Here is a 24,255-nt window from a genome sequence, read left to right on the forward strand (position 1 = left end):
AGCTGAGCTCCATGTAGCTGCTGCTGCTGTTTCTCAACCAATCATCAGACAACATTTCTCTCAGTTCATCATTTACCTTCAGACTCTAGTTCCAGATCTTGAGGAAGCTGTCCCAGGACCCTGTTGCCACTGCCATGCCGTCGTCGGTCACACCCAAGCAACTCACCCGGTTATCGTGACCAGCCAGGACACCTGCAGAGACATCAGAGGCTGAGACACAGCAACACACCTGCTCTGTCTGATGGATACAATATGCTAGGTCAAACCTGAATAACCAGCAAACAGGGTCAGTGACACAACAAAGAGTTCATCATTACTACATCAGTGATGTCTGTGGAGATTCTTGAAAGGTGAAACAAGGGGGAAAGAGACGAGGTCAGACACCTGCCTGCCTGGTATGTTGTGCTTGTTTGTGTCAAACCACAAAGAGCAGCACATATTTCAGATGCCTCTCTCAGAGCTTTTAGACTTATTGAAGACTAACACTAACCCAATAATTCTGATAATCAATATATCAACCAACCAATGGATCAAATAAGTGTGTATTTGAAATGGCCTGCTCAGATGTGGGCCTCCTCTGATCCCTAACCCACTATGTAGTCAATAGCTGTAAAGTATTCATGCCTCCACAGGGGCTCTTCACTGCTGGAGCAGGTGACACTCACTGCCTTCCCAGATGTATATGAATGCCTCCTATAATGTGGAAAAACCAAACAATAGATCTTATCCTGTTTAACCTCAAACAGGCCAATTATCAATATCAAACAGCTACAATCAAAACTGGACTCTAAAGAAGTTGCTTCCTGCTGCATAGTTTGTGAAAAGTAAAGAAGGTGTCTCTTGATCAGTGTGGGGGCCTCTTCTTGTCTATGGTAATGTGCACAACCCCTCTGGTACAGCAACAGTGTCTGACCTGCTGCTCTTCGGTAAAGGGCAATGCAAGTGTTGCTTGTACCACGTGCATGGCACAATGTGTAGCTCAGGTCCGCTGTGAGGTGACATTTCAAGAAAATAACACAACAGAAATTACCAACAAGAAGTTTCTTCCTTTGTAAAGAACTTCACTGTAACGTTGGCAAAATGACAATACAGTTCACCTTTCATTTTTGTCCAAATTTGGTCTATAAAAAGCACATATGCCTCCTAACGTGCTCCTATATCTACATTAGTTGAAGATTTTTCCTACAACATACAGCTGAATTAGAAAAAGTAAGTTAAGTGCTTATAAAAAGTATTGGCTAACAGAAAGCAACCTGATTACATGTCTAAAATATCTGAGCCTTTCTGATAAATATTAAGAGAGAAACCTCCAGCAGCTACACTCTATGTGTGCAGGTCCGAATTAGATTTGCAAATCACTTCATTTTTAACCTGATGCTTCTTTGCAAAACTGTTTCACTTCTGTCACGTTTCATGGGCAGGTCCCTTCACAAGCACAGCAGGTCTAATGTGTTTCCACTGACGTGTAATGTGACTTATGCAAAATACTGCATTCAGTGTGATACCCAAAAAGCTAACTTTGGTCTGATCATTCCTCTAATTTTTCCTCCGCTGTCTTTCCTTTGTTCCAGAATTGCCTTCTGGCAATCACTAATCCAGATGTCATGTGAGTTTCTTCAACAAACATAAAGCTGTAACTTGTGAAGCAGAAACCAGGCGAGAGCTGATGTATGACAGTGTCTCCCATTGCAGCCATGGACGCTCCTTCAGGGTGTCCACAAACCTCACGATGGCCAGACGTACACAGTGCCTTGAAAGATTTCTTGTATCCTTTCCCCAGCTGGTACCGCTCAGTCATCTTTTCATAACTATACTTGAAAATGTTATGTGGCCTTCATGATGTTGTTTCTACCAGAAAAATTGACTAACCAGCCGTGTAACCTTCCAGATACAGGGGCAGGTGCCATCGACCACATTTGTGCAAGGACTGTGTGGGCCAGACTTTCAAATATATATATTTAAACTTAATTACACCTAATTTGCCCATCAATGTTTAATACTTTAATTAATGCTTGTTTAATATTATATTTTAATAATAACAGCAAAAATGAAACGAAATGGTAAAAGTGAGCTTTGAGTTTGTCTCCATTCTTGCTTGGAGATATCGTAAATAACTGATCTCACATTTTCTGAATTCATTAATATTCTGTGGGCTTGCATGGGAAGCTTTGGTGGACCGTAAGTGGCTCGCAGGCTGCCAGCTGACGATTACTTATCTATGGTCACATCATGACAAAGTCTTGGGAAAGGCCCTGCATAAAACACCAACTGTAGACTGGATTAAACTAACTTACCCAAACACTTTTTTCCAATAACAGTTAAACGAATCACAATAATGTTAATCTCACTTTTGAAAAAAAACAAAAAAACAAAAAACAAAACAAAAAACAAAAAAACAAAACAAAACACTGATTAATGGATCTATGCATGTTAGATCTGTTGCAGTGGATTCATAATTGCTCTTTTGTATCAGTTTGACAGGTATCAGAAATTAGGCCTTGGCCTGTCATGTTTTCCACCTCAGACGTGACTGAGGTGGAAAACATGACAAAAACTTGTCCGAGCTGATGTAATAATTTAACCATATTTCTGATGTGGCATCATGACGGGATTCTTGAGAATAAACTAATTAGTATATTTTGTTTGTTTACTCTAAAACCTGCCTCACCCAGATGCTCTTACAGCTATCAATCTGTGAAGGTCAATACAGTGAGATAGCCTGTGATAAACACCAGTAATTTACCTTGTGGTATACACACTTTCCCTCAACATGGTGCAGGTACTACTTCTTCAGTTAGTGATTTTCTTTTGGCCTAACTATGAACCTCGGAGAACAGTCCTCACTTCTGTTATTCAGCAAGATGTAAAGCTACAGTTTACACTTCAGGTTAGTGGTTTACTGTGGTTTCTGTTTGCCCAATATATAGAACTTTCCAAAACCAACTACATGACAGCCACGCCCACTTCTGCAGCAACTGGCCAGGTGCGCAGAGATGTGAAAACAAGACGAGCCCAAAGAATGCTGCAGACTGTTTACCACATTCTTCACTTATAACTTCTTCCATGGTTTGTGTTAACTGCTGAACCTGCACCCATCAGCTGAGAAAGGAGATTGTGGTGGTACTCAACAACGGCTGGGACAGATGTTCTCAATGTCTTCCCACACCTCTACTCCACATTGGACTGACACTGAACTCTGACATTTACTGCTGGTCATGGGCGGGTTATGAGACAATAGGCCCCCGGGCAAAGACATGCAAAAGGCCCCACCAACTCTCCTACATAGGAGCAAAACACGCACTTTGTGGTGATTTGCCTCTCTTCATTTTGTGTCTTTTTGAGTTTATTTTCTGTCTTTGTTGTTGTTGTTTTGTTTCTGTTGGTAGTTTTAGTGTCTGAGTTCATTTGAGTGAAAGTTTGTAGGTGAAGGCCAGGGAGACCACTGACACTTTGGGCCCTGAGGCCGCCCAATGGGCTTGTTCAGTAATCCATCCATGCTGTTGGTTATTCAGACGTCTGAAAGTGCTAACACTATAATGAAGCAGACCTGAAAATACTGACTTCACAAGATATTTTGGCATGCTGGCCTCCAGAATAATTACAGTAAACCAAACTTGGTGGTAGAAAACACACCATCAACTGCTCGTTACTAAGAGTGTTACAGGATGAGAAGGTTTCGCCTGAGGAGCTGCTAACTCACCAAAAATATGTTTGGTGTCCAGTGTCTGTAAGACATGTTTTGAATGTGTACAGGTTTTGGCACTGAGAACACACTGTGCACAACATATTTATCCATCTCTGCTCTTTTGCCCTGTATGTTGCCTTACCTGCACGGTCGGCCTTCAAAGTGTCCCAGACATTGCAGTTGAAATCGTCGTAGCCAGCCAGCAGTAGGCGGCCACTCTTGGAGAATGCCACGGAGGTGATACCACAGATGATGTTGTCATGTGAGTAAACCATCAGCTCCTGGTCAGCGCGCAGGTCAAACAGCCGGCAGGTGGCGTCGTCTGAACCCGTGGCAAATGCGTTGCCATTGGGAAAGAACTACAACAAAAGGTCATGGGAGATATTTTAGTGTTGATACTTTTGTGCATTTAATTAAATTTTTCATGTCTTTATTATCTACACCAAGGAGGTTATGTGTTTGTTTGTCAGCAGGAAAAACTACTGGCCTAATTTTCATGAAACTTGGTGGAAGGGTGTAGCATTGGCCAAGGAAGTATCAATAACAATTTGGAGCAGATCTGAATCATGGGGTGGATAAACAAATTATTTTTCATAATAATTTGCAAAATAGGGCATTTGGCCTTGTTGGAGGTCTGCACCTCTAGTTTAATCTTTGTGATCACACTTTTTTTGTTGTCCTAAGGTTGTGTATCAGTAACTTGCCACATCTTATTCTCTTCTATTGGTCCCTAAAAAGCATAAACATGTGGCACCAAATCATTTCAATTCTTATTTACAGAGTCCTTCTAAAGCATACATTATACTGCAGGAAGTTAACGCTTCCAATTAAATATATTCTACGAACTTGGTCTCAGCTGTGTAAAAACACGCTTAACACAGCTTTGAAAGAAAAACAACCAAATGCAATGTCATTGTAAGGGTCACGAACAATCTGCATCTTGACATGGAATTTAAAATTTGTGACCTGACCTGAACATGCCCTCAAGAACCTGAGATCTGCTTTCACAGAACTGACTTGGCCATGCCTTGAATGATTTGAGACTTAACACCCTGATGTGTTTAGTATGTAACATCTAAGAGAGAGTGTGCGTGTGTGTGCGCAGCCTTACGCAGATAGCGTTGATGTCCGACTCGTGGCCAGTAAAGGTCTGTCGGCACATTCCTTCTCTGATGTCCCAGAGCTTGGCTGAGGCATCGCAGGCTCCAGACACAAACAGCCTGGTGTCGGGCGCCAGGGAGAGACTCATGACATCACCGGTGTGACCGGCAAATGTAGTTGTCTGCTGACCAGTCTCAATGTCCCACAGAGCACTGCAAAAAAGCAGGAACACTTTCAAAATACAATATACAAAATAACATTTCGAGCAATATGAAATTTTTAAGTGTCGTTCAAGGAGGAATCTGATCGACCCACGATGTGATGCTGGGTAGCTGTATGAAGTCTGTGTTGCCCATGCAGACCCAACACTTTGGGCTTCAGATTGACTTAGTTTCAAACTGTAGCTCACCAGTTATAATAGTCAGTGCCGGCTGAGAATCTCGATATAATCTGGGGAACTGATATGGCTTTAATGTTTCCATAACTAAAACTAAATGTTGGAACATAGAATATGAACAAATATGACAGCCCTGAGACTAATACTTTATCTGAAATATATAATGCTCATTTTCTAATTGAATTGTGTTACATAGGTGTTAAGCTAAACTCTATGTTGTTTTTTAAGGTTGTAATCTGTGGAGGTCTTGTATTGGTTTGCATTGGGTGCAGTATCACAACTCACCAGGTGGTGTCTCCAGAGCTGGTGACAATCTGGTTGTCATCCAGGAAGCGACAGCAGGACAGGTAACCTGACAGGAATCAAACACGCTGATTGAAAATCTCATCCATGATGGACTGTCTTTACTTTACTATTAAGAAGCAGAGGTTTCTTTTCCTTACTGTCTGCACACAGGAAGAATATCTAATCCGAATTATCATCATCCCCTCAGAGAACACTGTGTGTGCTGGGTGTGGGGGAGATGAATTGACTAATTCACTCCCAGAAACAGAAAAGAAGCTGTAGGGTATCTCCCAGTTCATGACTTGCTTCCATAATTCATCCTTTACGAGCTGGTAGAGTGTACATACCCCTCCCTATAGCGAGGGAACTAGAACTAAAATGCTGACACACTTCCTGCATCATGTGACACTGATCAGATGAATGCTCCTTGCCTAAGAGCTCAACACTTTCATTAGTCTGAGCTGGAATATGGCTCGACCAGCTCCTGTTTTTGTGGAGAAAGACACAACATGTGACTGGTATCTCTCAGATACAAAAATAATTAGGATTACACCAGTTCATGACGTTGACACAGAAAAAAACCCAGTATCAATGTTGGACATCAATAACAGAATGGCTTTGGGTATTGGGTGTGATCTGTTCTTCTCACAAAGGAAGAGACAAATTGAAACTTGAGTGTGCGAAGCAAACTGTTTCCAAAATGCAGAGACTGAGTGCTCCGTCATGATAACATTGTGATAACATAACATTTTGTACCTCTCGTCCTTTTGTATAAAGCTGTGGACACTGGCTGGGTGAACACGATCCTGCTGAGTTTTATTTATGATGTTTTAAAATTTCCAGTTACTTCTCACTGCCATTTGGTTGAGCTTATGTGTGCAGATCTTAAAGTAGATTTAATATTAATTCATTAAAATCCAAAATTTCTTCTCTATAGCATTAGTGCTAAGCATAGAAAATTCAGTGTTCCTGAAGGTTCACAAAGACAACTTTTATTGTCCCATAGCCTCCAGAACCTTTCCCAACTGCAGTCGCACAGTTATTCTTCCTCACCGTTCTGTACAAAAGGCACGATTACGAAATGGTGGGACAGAGATGTCTCGCCTTTAAGCTGGCAGCATAGATAGTAACGGCACCAAATCTACATCTGTGTAAAAGGAACAATTGGCAGGACAGCACAGGTATTGATGTTTTGAAAACATGTTATGTGTGAGACCCACCACCCGGATTTAAAAAGCAGCTAGCTGCAGTTAGCAGCTAAATCAAAGATAAAGAACTGCAACCGAAAATGTTTGCAATGAGGTCCAGGGCTCCTTACCCTCAGAGCAGAGGGCAAGATCAACCACCATATAATAGGGATGATTGTTATTGCCATGTTATGCCATTGTTATTGCTAATAAAGCATTGCCAGTGCTTATTTTATGTCACGCTAGGATGAAACTGTTACATGTCACGCCCATCACGCCTCTTTTGCTCCCGGAAAGCCTGCATGCTATCTAAAATCACACACTGCGGCGGCATTATGTCTGCCTTGTTTGGCTCTGTATAAGCAAAGCTGACATAATGGAGGGTCTTTGTTGTGGCCCTACTGCGGGATCTCTGTTTAAAAAGGGCTATTGAGTAACACTACAAATAGGATCTACTGTCAGATAAATCTGACCTTCAAAAAGTCCTGGGATTGATGGGTAAATGCTAATGGATGTGTCCAGCCTACCTGTGTGTCCGGCCAGCTCACGGCTGACACGCACGTTTCCCTCACGGGTCTTCAGGTTGTAGATGGAGCAGATGTTGTCCAGACCTCCACAGGCAACGTAGTTCCCAGAAGGGGCATAGGCGCACGTCATCACCCAGGAGGAGCGCAACGGGATGGCATGGACCTGGAAGAGAGGAGGAAGATTTAATATTAGATAGTATACAGTGACAGATGGGAGAGAGAGGGGAGGGCATGTGACAAAGTCTGTCCGCAATATTAACTTAACCTTTCAAGGGCACAATACCCGCTATAAATAGCATCACTTGGCACCCTCAAACACTTGTGAATTATTTTATAATGAACTCAGCACTTTGTCAATCTAAATGAAACTACCTGCTAAAGATGGGGGAGTAATGATTATTAGTGACTTTAGCTTTGGTGAAAAGGTAAGAAAACATTTAGACATTTAGACTTAACCATACACATTTTTTTTTTCCAGTTTTTGATTTTGACTGGTGTGAAAAGCATCTGACATCCAATGAATGGTTCAGATTGATTTTAAGATTAAATGCCTGAAATGCTTTTCCAAACTGTACAGACTAAAAATGCATATGCACACAATGATGAGTGCTGAGTAAGTGGCATGCTAATTATTTCCCTATAAAAGTGTAAGAAAACACACAGCACTGAGACTGTTTCATTACCTTGTTTGTGGTGTAGCTGTCCCAGATAATGAGTTTGCCGTCCTGGGAGGCGCTGACCAAAAGCCTGATGAACAGAAAGACAAGACAGCTCAAACTATGAACAATTCAAAATGACCAGTCCATTGCCCATTTTGAATAGGTAGTTAATCACATATAAAAAAAAAATGTCATCTCTCATCATATTTAATCTGATTATTTAACAAAAACTGCAAAGGCCACAACAGAGAATAATAAACTTGGATCGACTAATTGATGAGCGCCATACTTGATGGAGTTTAATAAAGTTTGTTAGTGAATATAAAAGCACCTGTGTATCACATAAAAATGTCCCAGCCTGATTTTAAAGTTGCTGCTTTTCAACACCACAGTATTTCACAGAATGATTGGTGTTAATCCTTGGATTGATCCAGAGAGGTGATTCATTTCTGTGCAATTCTAATATACCATAAGTACTTCAAGAGCATTTATTTACATTCAATATTTCATGTGCCTTAAAAAACAACCTGCAGAGTCTGCATCATAAGCACAGTTATTCTAAGAGGAATTGTTACAAACCCTGTTTTGCATTCTAGAGACAGCTCTCAGGTGCCTCTGTGGCTGTGCTCTGCTATCTGGGTGAATCCAACAAGAGTAACCACAGTGACTGTCCCAATACACACAGGAACAGGAAAAGGAGTGAACACACCAAGGCCTGCTGGGACTATGCAAATCTTAACTACCAGGCTGACGGGAACGCGCTCAGATGTGCACACTCCAGCAGATAATAAGCCAGGGACACAAAGGTCTGTGCTGGGAATTTCAGTCTAAAACAAAATGAAGCATGAACTTCCCAGCATTAAAATGAGCACATTAAACTAAAATAATAAAAGATGACGTCAGAAACGGGAAAGTGTAGCGACTTCAGGTAGGGCCCCACATTAACTTCCGCCGCAATGCCTGAGTGTGTGTGTGTGTGTGTGTGTGTGTGTGTGTTGTGTGGCAGCTGGGAGATAATGATGCAATGTGTTAAGGTGCTCACTTGCTAGTCAAAACAGAGCTCTGGCAACATGTCTGGTAATAGTCTCCCATTGTTTGAAAAGTTCTGATTTTGAGTTCACAATCAGGTCTGTTTGAGCAACTGTGATGCTGTTGAGTGACATACACAAGTAGAGGAGTTTGTGTTTGGCTCTAGGTCTGTTCAGCTTAAGTGAATAGCAGGAGAAAAAGAGGATGAGATTTTACAATTTTTTCTTACGTTTTACATTCTTGTTCTGAACTTCAGCTGATATGAAGCGCTTCTATGCGAAATCACATTAAGGTTTTTATGAGTACAACTTCAGATGCTTAAGTCCATGATGGGTTATGGCTTATGTGAAAAACAATAATTAACAGACTAATGTCAATGGTTGGTGCCATTTTGTTGAAGCTTATATTATAACACTCTTAAAATTTCTGTCTATTAAATCTAATGCAGACATTGTATTGTAAGTGTGCTGTAATGATTATATTAAGGCTGTACAATGTAGGTTTTTTTTAAAGATGTCAACCTGGGTTATAAACACATTGCAATACCGTACTCTGAATATAGTAACAACATATTAAATTACATTCTATCTGTAGGCACTGTTGTGTCCGATACATGCCATGATAACTCTGGCCAATCAGGCAGATCCCTCGCTGTTAAGAATCTAAACGCATGTGAGTGAGGTTTATTAGACGAGTGCTGCTATACTACTCTGCATAGATGAAGGGGGAAAGTGTGACAAGGTAAGTGTGAGAGACGACGTGGCACAAAGACAGGTACTGTGCGAGTCTGAGTCAAGAACCGAATACACTTTAATATCCGTTTATTACAGGAATATTGTAATTGCGGTATTTAACGGCATTAAAGCGTATGTAATGAAGAAATTAACATCGATTTGAAAGCCCTTTACTTGAGAAACACAAGGCAACTGTAACAAGGGCAGTATTATATCAGCAAGGCCATGGAAATAACAACAAAAACCAAAAAAACTTTTGAGTCAACTGTGGTTATGAAAAAATCTTTTCATGTGGGACATGAGTTATGACTCACTGATTCCATGAGGATTAAGGTTATCTAGTTCAATCTTTATCATTCAAGCTCCCTCTATTGACGCCAATACCAAGTGCTACTGTAAAAAAAAAAAAAAAAAAAAAAAAAGAAAGAAAGAAAGAAAGAAAAAGAAACACCCTTCTTTCCTACTGCCTTATGGACTACAATATCAGATTTCTCACATGCATTGGAATGATCAGGGCAGTGACATGGCTACAGTTTAAGTTGGACGCTCACATAAAGCACTCACATAAAAGTTGTTTGCACCCACAAGATGATCAGCATCAACAGTGAATTTGGGCTACAACTTTTTTTCTTAATTAAAATACTACAACTAAAAAGCTTCGCCTCTTAGAGGATAAAGATTTGTGTTGTTTTTGGATCTTCAGAGCACTACACGCTGAACATTTAACTCGATATATTATTAGCTAACGAGAGGAAGTGGAAGCAACTGATGGTTTTCTTTCTCAAACTGCTGGCAACCCATTACAGACTGAATACAAGTAGTGTCTCCATGGGGCTAAAAATAGCAGACTTAGCCTAGACTATGGGTCAAAACATCTTCATGTGACCTTCTTTCTGGGTGGCTGAATCTCAGCAGGTAGTCTAATAAATACCCCAACTCCTCTGAGGGGTAAAACATTAACAGATGAAACAAACAAACAGGAAGAGCTGACAGTGGATAAAAACAGTGGTTGACTTTTTCTTAGGTATACGACTGGAAAGATGATGAGGTGACATAGCAGTTTGCAGTGGTCTCTCTGTGGACCGAAGCACACCAGCACCACAGTGATTAACTTGCTGGTTGCTGAGGTGAGAGGAGTGTGCAACTCTGGGGAAAAGGCTTTATATGTGAACAGAGGAGTGTTGCTTCATCTGCTTTGGCTATCTAGCCTCAACACGGCTCTAACAAAGGCTGACTCCATTTTGAGTATTTTCCCTACCCACATACCCCACCCCCAATGCACACAAACACAGCACACATAGACACACAGCACAGTAAAGATAGAGTGTCTGATGCATGCCCAATTTGCATTCAACAAAAAATGTATTACTTATTGTGCATTTGTAGAAATATCTCACTGTTGAATTGTTAGTAAACTGAGTACTTGTTAACCTGATAGATCGCTCTGGACAGATGTAACGAAAAAGAACTGCTTTTGGATGCAGGAGTGAGCTATTGTGGAATGTCATGATTTAACAAGGACCCTCAGGAAAAGTAACCAGCACAAAGACAGTCAAGCTTGCCTTTATATCCACTTCCTGCATTTAGCGAGGGGGCGGGGCTGATGGGATGAAATATTTAGTTAATGGACAGAATGAAGTTGAATGAGATTACCTTGAGTCAGTGCCCCAGTGCATGGCATAGATTTTAGCCAGATGCCCCCTCAGTGTCCGTCTAGTGCGCATCTGAATTCGGCCAACAGGGTCGATGTTAGCTGTGATCTAAACGGGATTAGGATGGGAGAAAAAGTTACTCTCAGACTGTCATCTATTTTTGTGCTGTTTGAACTCAAACTTCAAGTAGTGTGGTATAGTGAGGTGGCATTTCTATTGGTTACAACATTAAAGGCACAATTAAAGATATAACAAACAAAACCATGACAAGAATGCAGTTTTCAAATCATGCACTCAATATAAACACCACCCAAAGCCAAACAAGAAAGCTGATTTTAGTATAGTTGGTAATATATTTGATCATAATTAACTAACTAAACAATGGTGAGTTAAGATTATGGTAGGAACATATTACTTACCTGAGACAGGGTAGCATCCGCACACGCTTTCCTGGCATCCTGAAACACAACAACTCAGTCAAATCTATTTCAGCCCACAAAGTCTTCACAACTGGTGAATAAATAAGTTCTGTGTTGCAAAGTGAATCATTTTTGGTATAAACCAAATTGTGTTTATAGCACAAAGTTTACTGAAAGAGTAAAGCTTCGGTACTAGTAATCAAAATTATCTTGTCTCTGTCACAAAATGTTATCATATTGTAATTCAAAAGCCAGTGGGCTCTGGGGCTCCTTGACTACTAAATCAATGTACTATGTCAAAATGAAATCATAAATGTATAATTGTGTGATCTCAGCTTTACTGCATTGTGGCAATGACCGTAACCATTTAAAAAAATAAAATAAATGACATAAAAAAAAGATGGATTCTCATTAGGTTGCATATCACTACAATGATGGGAACCCTGTATGGGCTTTTGCAGACGGCTTAATGTCGCACCATTCATCTGTGATATACAGTACAGTGGCTCATAATGGAATATTGTGATCCCAGTAGTCTTGGGATGGCTGCTACACAGTGTCTTAAGCAATGATTTCAGTGAATTTTAACATCTGAGCCAATGACAACATGCATTAACATACTATCATGTACTTATATAATGTCATTGGGTATAAAACCTGTGAACACTTCTCTATCTCCCAACACTTAACCATGACAGACCTGCGTTTTGAAGTACGAAACACCTTTTAATCTAGCAGGTCAACTCTGAATGGCTGAAGTGGCTTCATTTGTGCTGTATCCTTACAATGTCAATATTAATGAAGCATCATCAAAATAAGAAGCTTCTCAGTGAAAAATCTGTTTTCATCAACACCAGTTTGAAATATCAGTCTCAAGCACAAACCTTAATTGACAAAATGTCAATCTTCACAACCAGAACAAAATAAAACTTAAAAAACAAACAAAGCAGGCAGACTTGAGGACGCTGAAGGACTTACTCTGATCTGGTTCTTGAGCTGCTCAGCCTCCTGGCGTAGCTGATCCAGTTCACTCATTTTCCTCTGCTAATGGTGTGCTTCGCTCCGCCGCCTAGACTCTTGCTGATCTGGAGGAGACAAGAAACGAGAGGCTCAACATACATACTACATACTGCTCTTTTCATGTTGGTGGTAATCAGGGTTGGAAATAAACTCTTTTGCATCCACCAGTCACCCAATAGTTTACCAATGTTTTTCTGGCTGCTGAGTAAGGCAAATCTCGCAGCCACTTGCATATTTTACCAGCATTTGGCTGTTGGCTGGTGCTAATTTCCAACCTGGTAATACACAAAATTTACAGTTAGGTAACTTGTACTCATGACTTTTTTACTCTGAATACTAGTGCACCAAATTACATTAAAGACATGATGTGCTTCACCATCTGTGATTGATTGATGGACATGATAACTTCAACAAAATGCAGCTGAGGATCACATAGTCTCTTAAATCCAATCTGCAAGGCCCAGACAAAGTCGCAGGGAATCACAACAGCCCAACACTTTCTAGACAGCTCGAGACTTGTCCTTGCCAGCTTGAAACTGTTACCTAGCAACAAGCACTAAGCAGCTACTTTAGGCTTAAGATAACAATTTTGAGGATGATGTTGAATTTGTTCTCTCTCCCCTCACAAACAATAGCAGACCCCCAGGCAAAGATTTGGCCACACTGAGCAGCTGATAACCATTCCTCAACAGCCAAGGCAAAAATAAATATTTTAAAAAAATGTTTAAAAAATTCCACTCAGCCATAAAGAAGCAAACGTACCCCTGGACTGTCAAAAGAAGGATTAAGAGTCCAGATATCAAGAAAGCAGAGAGGCAGACGAAGAGACCAGCTTGGGTTTTGTTGCACTACTGGAACCCGATGGAGCTCAGATGATGGGCCGGGTTTGACGAAGCTGTCAATGCTCTGGCCTCTGGACTCTAAACTCTCCTCCAATGTCATCCCTGTAATCCTGGGACACAGTTGATTCAGCTCCTCCAGCCAAATCCGGTTAAGACAAAACCTGCTGATGATCCTAAAAGCAGTGGCTATCCCGCTGACCCCAATCCTCTGGTTGACGCTCTTAGCACCGACACTTTCACTCTCCATAAAAAGACGACAAATTCTACTAAAAAGAAAAATACAATTGCCACAATTATGAAATCTGGCTTACAGTCTTGAAAGGCATGACACTGATGGAAGACAGTGTAAGTGGGACCATCGTTACTATTTTAAGTGCCTGGAAAAGTCAGCAGACAAAACTTTCCTAAACAGCTGTCCACTGAAACAGTTAACTCCAGGATGATTTGAAAAATGATGATGGATGACTCCATCCAGTGAGGAAAATTAAGGAATGGTTTTCCTTTGGCGCTCTCTCCTCTCACTCATTTCAAGGACCAGTTACGAACACAATTTTATGAAACTTAACTTCCTTCTAGGAAAAACTACGTGACATCACTGCCCATGTGTCAAACAAAAGCGAACTACAGTACCATTTATACTGCACACACACCTTACCTCCCTGTTTCTCTGGGTTTCAATATAGGTCCTTTGTCCTGGAGAGTGTTGAGACCTTCTGAATGAACACCTTAGCCTTCAAGCGCCTCACATCTCAGTTGCTACCTGTCACCTGATTGGCCAGCGCTGCTAAATGGGTCTGCATCCAGGCAAGACGCTTTAACCCTTAATCTTGGTTGATAAAAACATCTCACGGTAATATCATGGGCTAATTCTTCTCTTCTCTGTAACAGTCCACATACTGTGTAAGAGAAAATGTAACCCACCAGTGGCCTTTTCAACATAAGCTATCAGCTGTACAACATATATCGGAACCTGAAAACATTTCAAAGTGTAACACCGGGACATCTGTAAAAGGTGTAACGCACCATGTATATCTTCTACTGGTTGATGAAGTCTACGTTAGGATGATTCATATACCCTGCAGTGCATGAATAACACAACGACCAAAGTTCTACTGCTAATAATTCTTCCTTCACTTCAATTTATTACACACTGCACAGCTAAAATAACCATGCCTCCGAAGCCTTGTGTTACAATCTAACAAGTTTGTTTCAATTTTCTGTATCTCTGTCTAATTCATTGTTAATAGTAAAATGTCACTGAAAGGCATTAAATGCACACTGCTGCCATGGTGGTGGTGGTGAGGGTTTTTTGCCAGAAATAGCACTTGAAATTCAGGCACTGCTGTTGAATTTTTGTTTCAGGACACCTTAGTAACTATATCTTATACTGTCAGTCCAGAGGTGTTAATTATAAACACACTGTTGTCCTTCTGATACGTTCGCCAAGCCCTGCAGAGCAACAATGCAAAGGGCACCAGATCCTGCTCCCATAAACTTACTTGCTCCTGAGGTAGTGTTTTCCCATGGCCCAGGAACTATGGGGGTGGAGTCTGCAGCGCAAAATGTTACTTGCTGGTCACACAAACCTTGAAGCTGCTATGACATGTGAACAGCATCCATTACGTCTGAAAGCAAGCACTGGTTGTCCTGGCTTTAAATAATATTATGGCAAAGGGCACAACTGGAATACCCTTTGCGGTCCATGGTGGCCGAGTAAGATGTTTACTGAAGCATTTGGGTAATCCTGGTCAGTTTGTCTGAAAACCATATGATCACATCATATTCGACTGGGTATTGGTTCAGGTGGTGCTCAATAACAGATAACATCACATAATCCGTACCAGTAATAGAACAGACATATTAAGATGAAATGAAATGAACATAAGTCATTTGTTTGCAAAAACTCTGCATTCAGGAACTGCGAGAAGTCTACAATCCTTCTACACCAGAAGCTTGGTATGTAACACCCTGCCAGGCCTGTAGTCTTGACTTCTTTCTTGTTTTAAGGAGCTTTTTGTCCTCATTTTTGGCTTGAATAAGAAAAACACATGCTCAGTTGGGCTGAGGTCAGGTGATCTATGCAGTCTGTCAGAAACATTCCACTACTAGCTCCTTAAAAAAAAACCTCTCCAAAAATTGCTTGACGGCTTTATATGAATGAATAACAAATATTTATCTTTTTTTCATTGGTCTCAGTGCTCAAACATAACCTGGCGTCTAAAATGCAACAAAATCCCAGATTGGGTTAATGTGTAATTGATGAAATGCAAAAGAATTTCTACTGACAGAAACATAAAATAAGGCACTAGTCTTTGCTGGCAATTAGTATTAGAGGTGTGATTCAGAGGACTCTTTTTCCCTTGTGCTGGTGGTGGGAGTGTTGAAACCACTGGCAGCCCAACAGATAGAGCCTCGACTTCGCTGCCTTCTCTTTCTGCCAGCTATTTTTAGAGAGGTGGTGGGGGAGGAGGAGGAGAAAGAGGAGGAGGGAAGCAGACTTCACATTTTCCAGCCACTCCTATCAGCTCCGACATCTCGAGCACAACACAGTGACAAGGAGAGAGGAAGTGTAATTTGACTCCACACACACTAACACACTTCACTGGTATTTCTCCTTCCCATGCGGCCATGATCATGCATGCACCATTCATTTCCACACCGTACAGACGTATTACTGGGCTATATGAGCTTTGTAATCAGAGAACATTTCGGTGGAGGTTTCATTATACAGTGCAAAGGATGAGAAATAAAATAATGTGAGTGGACTTCTCTGTAAATATGTATTTCAAAGAAAGTAATGATAAATAGAAACAATGCCTTTGTGAATTTTCAGAGAGCAAGTTTAAAGATATTTTAACGTTTTTATTTAATAGTAACTTGCATTAAATTTAGAAATATATCCTAAAATGTCCAAAAAATGTCTCTACCTGGGAAAAAATTTCCTCATAGTTATGGAACCATAAATGTGCAGTGCTAAGAAAAAGGACGACAAAACTAGACAATATGTCCAATCACATCAATGAACACATACTGCACTAAAGTTATTTGCACAAATAATCAAAATGGATCTCTGATAACTACACTGAGGAAAAATGCAATCCTACAATAAAGATCTGAATGAAGGATTTATTTATTTCAATTAAAATACCCAAGGACAACTTCATGAAAACAAAAATGACTGATGGCTAAATAAAAACAGAAGGGTAGTAGGTGTGAAGGGACATAAATCACAGGATGGTCTGGAGGGGTTTGCCAGTAGATTTTTGGGGGAGACAAAAGGCTCCACCCTGATGACATAAGAAGTCGGGTAGGCAGTGAGATGTTCTGGTGCACAAGAGGATAGAGGCAAGAGAAGCAAGCTGGAGGACAGAGCCAGATTAAACTAATGAGAGTGAACAAGCAGAGGACAATTGGGAGGGGAGCTGCTAATTAACCCCTTGGTGAAAGGGAGCAAGGCTCTGTAAGCTTCCCAGTATTAAAGGACTGAGCAGAGGAGGCCTACACTTACTTCACCCTGGCTTTCTTGGCCATCCAAAATATAGCTTTTCTCACCTGGTTTTCAGCCAAATACTCTATACAAATGAGCATATACATTACAAAGCACTGTACGTATTGTACATGGAGTCAGCACAGACAAAGTCACACAACATATTGAAACCCTGTAAACTAAGCCTGCATGAATAAACCTTTATGAAACATAAAAAATGTCCTCAATGGACTGCAGGCCTAAATTTTCTTCTGAGATGAATGTAACCACATTGGTCTTAGGTGTCGCGCACTTAAAGCAAACAGGAGAAATTACCAAAGAGCACATCAACCAATAGCAGACACATGTAAAATCCCTTTTATAAAAGTTTAAGTAAAATTTTCTGACTCTGACAAATAATTATATTCACCATATATTGGAAATATGACAATTGCTCCCAAACTTAACTTCTTTACGTCTTTAGGTTACCACAGCAAATGAACACGACAGAATAGATAACACTAGCCTTTCCCTGTGACGTTTCAATGTGAGTGACTGTGACTGGGGCCAATGCAGGCATGTTTTTTTATGAACTGGTACTTGCTATAGTAGCCTGGACCCATCTTAAAAACTTAGTCCATATGCTCTGGGTACGTCAGGTGATAAAAGTGTGGCATCCTAACCTGTTAAAACACTGAAGCCTTTTTTTGTGTGTGCCCCTTTTCCACCAAAATTAGCACATATGCATTTTTATTTATTTATTTTTTTACATGAGGGAACACTACCTAAAAATAGGCCATGGGATACTTTCCTGCTGCTAGTAGACAAGTATGCCTTTATTTTATGGTGTGTCCTGTTCAATGTCATTAAAATGCCAGAAAACAGGGTTGGTAAATGGCTGACAAAAGCATAAAAGGCTGGTGAAAATGCTATGGCAGTCACTTATTTTTTTTTTTTTTAGATCTGTTATTTTTTTCAGTCAACAGTTGCACCGCAAAAGGGGCAAGAATTAGCATATCCTCCCACATTGACATGTTTCCATCACTGCTGATCGGAGCTAGATCCAATAAAACCTATGACTACTGAAGAGTCATTTGTCCCGAGAATCAGAGTTTACATTAGCTGTCATATGCTGGCTTCTGGCCGCTATCACATGTAGTTGTCCAGCAGATGAAAATATCAACTGCCAAAATGTCTGGGGGGAAATTTGCCTAATTAATTACTTATAATAGCATATTAAATAGTCTTATATTGTGTGACCTATAACATATGTTGCCAAGACAATTTAAATATAAACTTACGTTACCCAGACTAGATTTTGGGATATTAATTACCAATGGATCTATTTATCCAACAAATCCGTACAGAGTGTATCCCTACCTCCTTGTCAGTTGTGTCTAAACAGAGAGCGAAACAAGCGGACACACACAACACACACACAAACATGTAAGCAGACAGAGCCAATGCTTTACATTTGATTAGAGGAGAACAGAGGAGCAGAATTGCTTGCTGACCAGCGCAGAGAAATGCGCTTCTGGTTTTAAGGACTAGGTGGCTGCGTGAAAACAGAGGAAGACAGACATACTGGGGCGCACCGAGTCCTTTCCCTCCTTTGCCGCTGCCACTAATCCTGTGATTAGTTACAATGTTAAATAGGCCACTTCTTCATTTAGCTTATTTTCAAGTTATTTAATTTGCAGCATTTTATTGCTGTTAAAGTGTAGGCTATTATATAGCTATTCAAAACACATGGTCTGCAGTTGTTCTATATGGCCTAAATTCTGAAATATTAACGAGCATAAAACCGGACAGAAATAAACTGCCAAATGTAACATTTCCCTCTGAAGACAAAAGCCAAATGTTAGTGGGTGTTATTTTTGTCAAGTGCGAAAGGAGCCTCTGAGAACTGAGGAGCTCATAAAACAAACAAATCACAACAAGGAGTTTAAACTGATTCACTCTGACTGAGCCACTTAGGTTTTAAGAAAGGGTTGTCTAAAGCCCCTTTCACACATGGACTACAACCGAGAACCTGTATAGACACAACTCAGACAAGCTGTATATGAGAATGCAAACACAACTTTACCCTTCCAGTTCTCTTGTGCAAATTCTGTGCAATGTCTGATTGAGCCCATGAGTGAATAGAGCAGGTCATTATTCAGAGAAATCACAGCCAGCAAGTGGGTGTGTGGAAGACATTTCTAACATGCAAATGGCACGTACCCAGAAAAATACAAACATCTGAGGATGAAGAAGAAGGGTCATTAGACGGACACAATACTAAGCTGGGGAGACAAGCAGATTTTAAAAAAACGTGTGCTGGTATGGGCCATTGCTAAAATAATCAAATACAAGGAATGCAGAGAGACTTGGTTGTTCATGACCAAATTACAAACCGGCTAATTTTCTCTACCCAGGCGAAACCCCACACCCAATCCAAATTGAGTATTTCTAGTAGGTAAGAGCACACCCACTGTTCTGTACTACGTGTGTGAAAGGGCAAAGTTCATATGAGAAAATGGCGTGTAAATGTGCGTTTTCGGTTTCGTATGTGGGATCAGGGTGCAGGGAAGTGTTGCGGAGAAGTACCAAAGACAAAAAAAAGTGATTGGAGCATTGAAAGCCTGAGTGGTGTTGTTGTTGTTTTCAATCTCAATTATCATGACAATTATTTCTCAATACATTTTGCCTGCTGTGAGACAGACACACAGCCATGTATTAAACACACGCTAGTTTTTAAAAAGGTGGGGTTAAGATAGTGGGCTTAATAATTTACGCCCTCCTGCTTAGATACCAGCTGCCCCACCCCTTGCCTTCATGAGGGCTGCATCCCGTCTTCCCGGTCTGATTGTTCCTGCTAAGTTGCTTCTCTGTGGGATCCTACATTCTCACGCTTTAGAGTGCCATTTGGTTGTGGTTGATTTGCTGCTCCTAGACACGTACAGTGTGAGATACAGCAAGATATGGATGGCACTGCTTTTTGCTGCAAGTTTTTTTAGTAGCTGGCTGTGGCAGTGGTTCGACTACTCATCATCTGTGTCAGCATGCTGCCTCCACCTTAATACGAGCGCATAGCCTCTCTAAGCAGGCGTTTCCTTTTTAAGGGTGTTTCCCTTGCTGTGCTTGTCTCTCTCTCTTCCCTTTGTCAAAACATTCAGCGGATGTGGCGACAGCACACACACTTTACAAATACACTTGCTCTGTGGTTTCTGCTACTACCATTGCGCTTGCCAGTGTCCATCCAGGCTTTGAACCAGGCTATGCAATCAGCTGCATTACAATAACAGGTTACACAGGACATCCTGACAGGCAGGCTTATGCTAACAGACAAATGTGGGGATAAAATCAGAAAGGAGGGAGGATCAGCAGGAGGCGCTGTGTGTGGTGCTGCAACACCAGAGGACAGGCTGGCACTTCACACGAAATTAGGTCAGTCTGACTTATATTAGGCCTAACCCATGCTGGTAAACAAATAATCAAGACTGAGTGAAAGAAGCTGAGTGAAGCTGCAATGAGACAAGTCACTTTGCTGAGCTACAGAGTATTTTAGAGAGTATTTTATTAAATGAAAGAGGGATACAAAAGGTATGAAACAGTAACTACAATTAACATAATGCATATAAGAGCAGTTACGAATGACTCTTTTTTACAGAATGATTGATTTTGTCAGATGAATGAGTTTAAATTTAGTGTTACTGAAACAGTATGTTCAAAACATAGCATTCAAAGAGTGAAGAAAGAGTGAAATTTGTGCATAAGCAGAAAAATACACTCATTACTCATACTTGGACTCCACCCTGTCTGATATAGTCGACATGCCACACATTCATCATATTTGCTTTGCAAGATTAACAATGACTCCTTTTTTTGGAGGAAACAACTTTTATCACTGTATCTGCATCAACATGCTGATAAACATACATTTAATAAAAATCGTTGCCTCCAAAAAAGAGTTACTTGTTAACATGGCCTCCTCCTTAGTATGAACTTGGTTGGACCAAAATTATCATCTGTCATTTTCTGTGGGTAGTCTCAGCTTGAAAGCCTTTGGGCGCATCAACCTGTCATAGAGTCGGAACTTTAACAGGCTTTGTAACATAATGATAACTGGTGATTTTAATAAACAGACCTATGTCTTTCACTTTAAACCCAGGCCATACACTTTTTAAAAGTATCTGATTACAAGTAGTCAGGTATATAAAGTGTTTTTGCTTCATCTATGGTAATTGCACAGCCTGCACTGAGGAAGAATGATGTATGTAATTCACAATAGTTTGGTCCCCCCCCCCATTGACATTAAAGGCAAAGAGACATCACGTACAGGTAGAGGTAGGCAGGGTGGCCCTGCAGCATGTCAAGTTCACCACAAGCCATGATGACGTAAGTAGTGCTTGTAATTGTGTTAATCGTGATCTCAATATTGACCAAAACAATCTAGATAAATCATGATAATGCTTCAAGCCATAACTGAGCAGCCCTACATGCAAAACAAAAAACAAATACAAATTTTTAGAAAAATCTCATCCCTGAGCATCCATGATGTCAATATGCACGCCTCCTGGATTACTGGACCTCCTTCTGATTTAAACAAGCAATGTAAATCAATTTTATGTGCTGTTTTGAAGTGTCAATTTTTATCTTACACATTTTGCCTAGGTCAGAATCAGCCATGGCAGATGGCTCAAAAAACCCTATTCCTGGCTTACAATGGGACTGCACTTTCAGGTCTCGATGCCACTGGATGGCTTTTAGAAAAGCACTGTGTGGGGGAAAAGCCAACTCATTTCGTCTTTTTCTCTCTATCCATCCATCCAGCGGAAAAAACAACAACATTAAAAGCATTCCCTAACACCTGAGCTCTCTTACTAAGAGTTAGACAAATCTCATTGAGCTCAGCACTTGGCGTCTAACCAGCAGTGACAGCTTATCCACTGACTAGCTCTGACTACCAAACTGGCAATATTATGATCACACAAAGTTATGTCAAATATAACAGCCAGTCGTTTATTATAGTAGGCTGACCCGATCCATTTGTGATGGATTGTGTTGGCTTAATAATGGCTGATAATAATAATGATCCATTCCTTTCTTTTCTGAGGTGGACCACGCCTCTACATTTTTGCTTAAAAAAATTTACTGAAACTTCAAACTGGGGATAAGAGATGATGTCCAAATCCTGCCCAATCCTTACCCTTACTTACTTAACTAATTTCCTCTAACACTACCTAGGTTCGAAAGGCTGTGCAATTAATCGTCTGGTGATCGCGATTACGATTTTGAGGTCAAACAATTTCAAAATTAATGAAATCAAGGGTAAACGATTTTTGGTCATGGATGCCTGGAGATGCTATTTTGTCTTCAACAGAAGCTTTGCATGCGCAATACCGCCCCGTCCCCGCCTCTCCTCTATTCACTCCACGAGCCAGTCAAGTAGGTGAACTATGAATGATGCGAGGGGGGAGGTGATCGCGGAAGATTTCAAAAACAGCAAACGGAAAATGGCAGAGGGAGAGCAAGAGAGGTTGGTCTGTGTGTGTGTGTGTGTGTGTGTGTGTCTGTGTGTGTGTGTGTGTGCGCGCGCGCATGTGTCTGTATGTGAGCGCATGTGTCTGTGCGTGTGCATGCATCAGGGTCAAACTCAGCTGTGCACGATACAGAGAGCAGAGGAGAATTGAAGATGTGCGACCATGTAGAGACAGAAATGACATGCCGTCATGTAAACAATATCAGTCATCACGTGCACCGCATAATCGTGATTTCAATTTTGACCCAAAATAATCGTGATTATGATTTTTTCCATAAATCAAGCAGCCCTAGGTTCAATGCACTATCATGGTCATGCAGAATACACAGTATGTATATTAATGCATATAATGTGGAACCCAAGTTTACAAGTGCACGTTTCGCACAGAAATTTTAGGCCATACACCTTTAACAACACATGCTAAGGTGTTGCACAACAAGCAGATTAGTGAGCGACTCAGTAACTCTATAGCAAATGCAGATTAAACACCAGAGCTGGAAGACCTGCCTGCGGTTTCCCGGTCAGCTACAACAGCATCAGGGAGAGAGAGTTGTGTATCAGACAAGGACAATGTGTGTGCCTTGCTCGCCATTGTAGAGGATGTGAATAGAAACCTGACCATTTGACAGCATCAACCGGATTTGCCAATCGCCAGGGTGATCAACACTTGGGTGCCAAGGTGAAAAAAAGTGAACCATTCCTCCTATAGTCTCACAAGTCAGTCTTTAGACGCTTTGCTTAAATAAAGACTAATGACTTTCTCCCTGATTTTGTGTTTAGATGGGTGGATACAATTTCAGAGTTTAAAAAAACTCCCTACGTTGCAGAACCAATAGTAAATCTGCAGGGCGGTCCTTTGGTGGCTCGCTGAACTCTTGTGTTCATAAACATAGCCCGACTAGAAACACGTGTAGCGGTACAAAATGGCTCAAGTCGCTGTAAGTCTCGGCATCCATTTTCAAGCTCTCTCTGTGTGTTTGTGTCCTTGTGGACGAGAAAAGGGGCAGCGCACATTAACGGGAGGGCGTGTCCTTTCCAAAAATGCGAGAGGTGTTGCTTTGTTGCCAGCCGTTTTCGCCGGTGTGTTAAACACACTTTAGAAAGGAGTGTCCCCAGACTATCAGAAGGCGGAGATCTTTGATTGTCTGGTGGCGAGACTATTTCTCCTATTGCACAAGTTTTTGTTATTCTATGTACCATGGCGTTTTCAACTTCATATCATAGGATGCTTTAGTTTTATGTCTGGTTGTGACCTGTTGTGTTTTGGGAAAGTGCTCAGTGTTCATTGAAATGTTCCTTATTTTCATAATGTAAACAATTTACAAGAGTTGCCAATGGGCAAAATGTTATCTTAGTCCCCAGCAAAAGGACTGTGCCTCTCTTTGACACTTTCACTGCTGTCCAAATGAAATGAAATGAAACATATCTTTATACATTTGAGGGGGTTTCTAATGTACCGAAGTTGCATGGTCTTACGGAACAGTGATTTTTGTGTAGCATTACACCCTTTTATTGATTAATCTTCCCACTATTTTCTCAATTACTCGAATAATTGTTTCATTAATAAAATGACAGATAAGAAAACTATAATTTTCACATTTAAATAACATGAAACCAACCAAATGATTGGATTTTTTGCTTAAAAAATTGACAAAAATTATTATTTAATCATCAAACTAGTTGCCACTTAATTTTGATGATTGACTAATCGATTAACTGACTAATCGG

General features: G+C 40.7%; 1 protein-coding gene across 1 annotated transcript in view; it reads right to left on the bottom strand.

Moving 5' to 3' along the window:
- The window catches only part of LOC125891763 (guanine nucleotide-binding protein G(I)/G(S)/G(T) subunit beta-1), a 42,684-nt gene that overhangs the window by 2,363 nt on the left and 16,066 nt on the right, over window positions 1–24,255 (bottom strand). Inside the window, exons 2-10 of the mRNA XM_049581252.1 lie at window positions 12,654–12,760; window positions 11,676–11,714; window positions 11,258–11,364; window positions 7,866–7,929; window positions 7,183–7,345; window positions 5,469–5,535; window positions 4,797–4,998; window positions 3,828–4,044; window positions 77–192 (exon numbers count right to left, since the gene is read on the bottom strand). Of these exons, the coding sequence (XP_049437209.1) occupies window positions 86–192; window positions 3,828–4,044; window positions 4,797–4,998; window positions 5,469–5,535; window positions 7,183–7,345; window positions 7,866–7,929; window positions 11,258–11,364; window positions 11,676–11,714; window positions 12,654–12,710 (1,023 nt within the window). The 5' untranslated portion in view covers window positions 12,711–12,760 and the 3' untranslated portion in view covers window positions 77–85. The remainder of the gene's footprint in view (window positions 1–76; window positions 193–3,827; window positions 4,045–4,796; window positions 4,999–5,468; window positions 5,536–7,182; window positions 7,346–7,865; window positions 7,930–11,257; window positions 11,365–11,675; window positions 11,715–12,653; window positions 12,761–24,255) is intronic.

This window comes from Epinephelus fuscoguttatus, linkage group LG7, assembly GCF_011397635.1.
Source record: "Epinephelus fuscoguttatus linkage group LG7, E.fuscoguttatus.final_Chr_v1".
NCBI lineage: Eukaryota > Metazoa > Chordata > Actinopteri > Perciformes > Serranidae > Epinephelus > Epinephelus fuscoguttatus.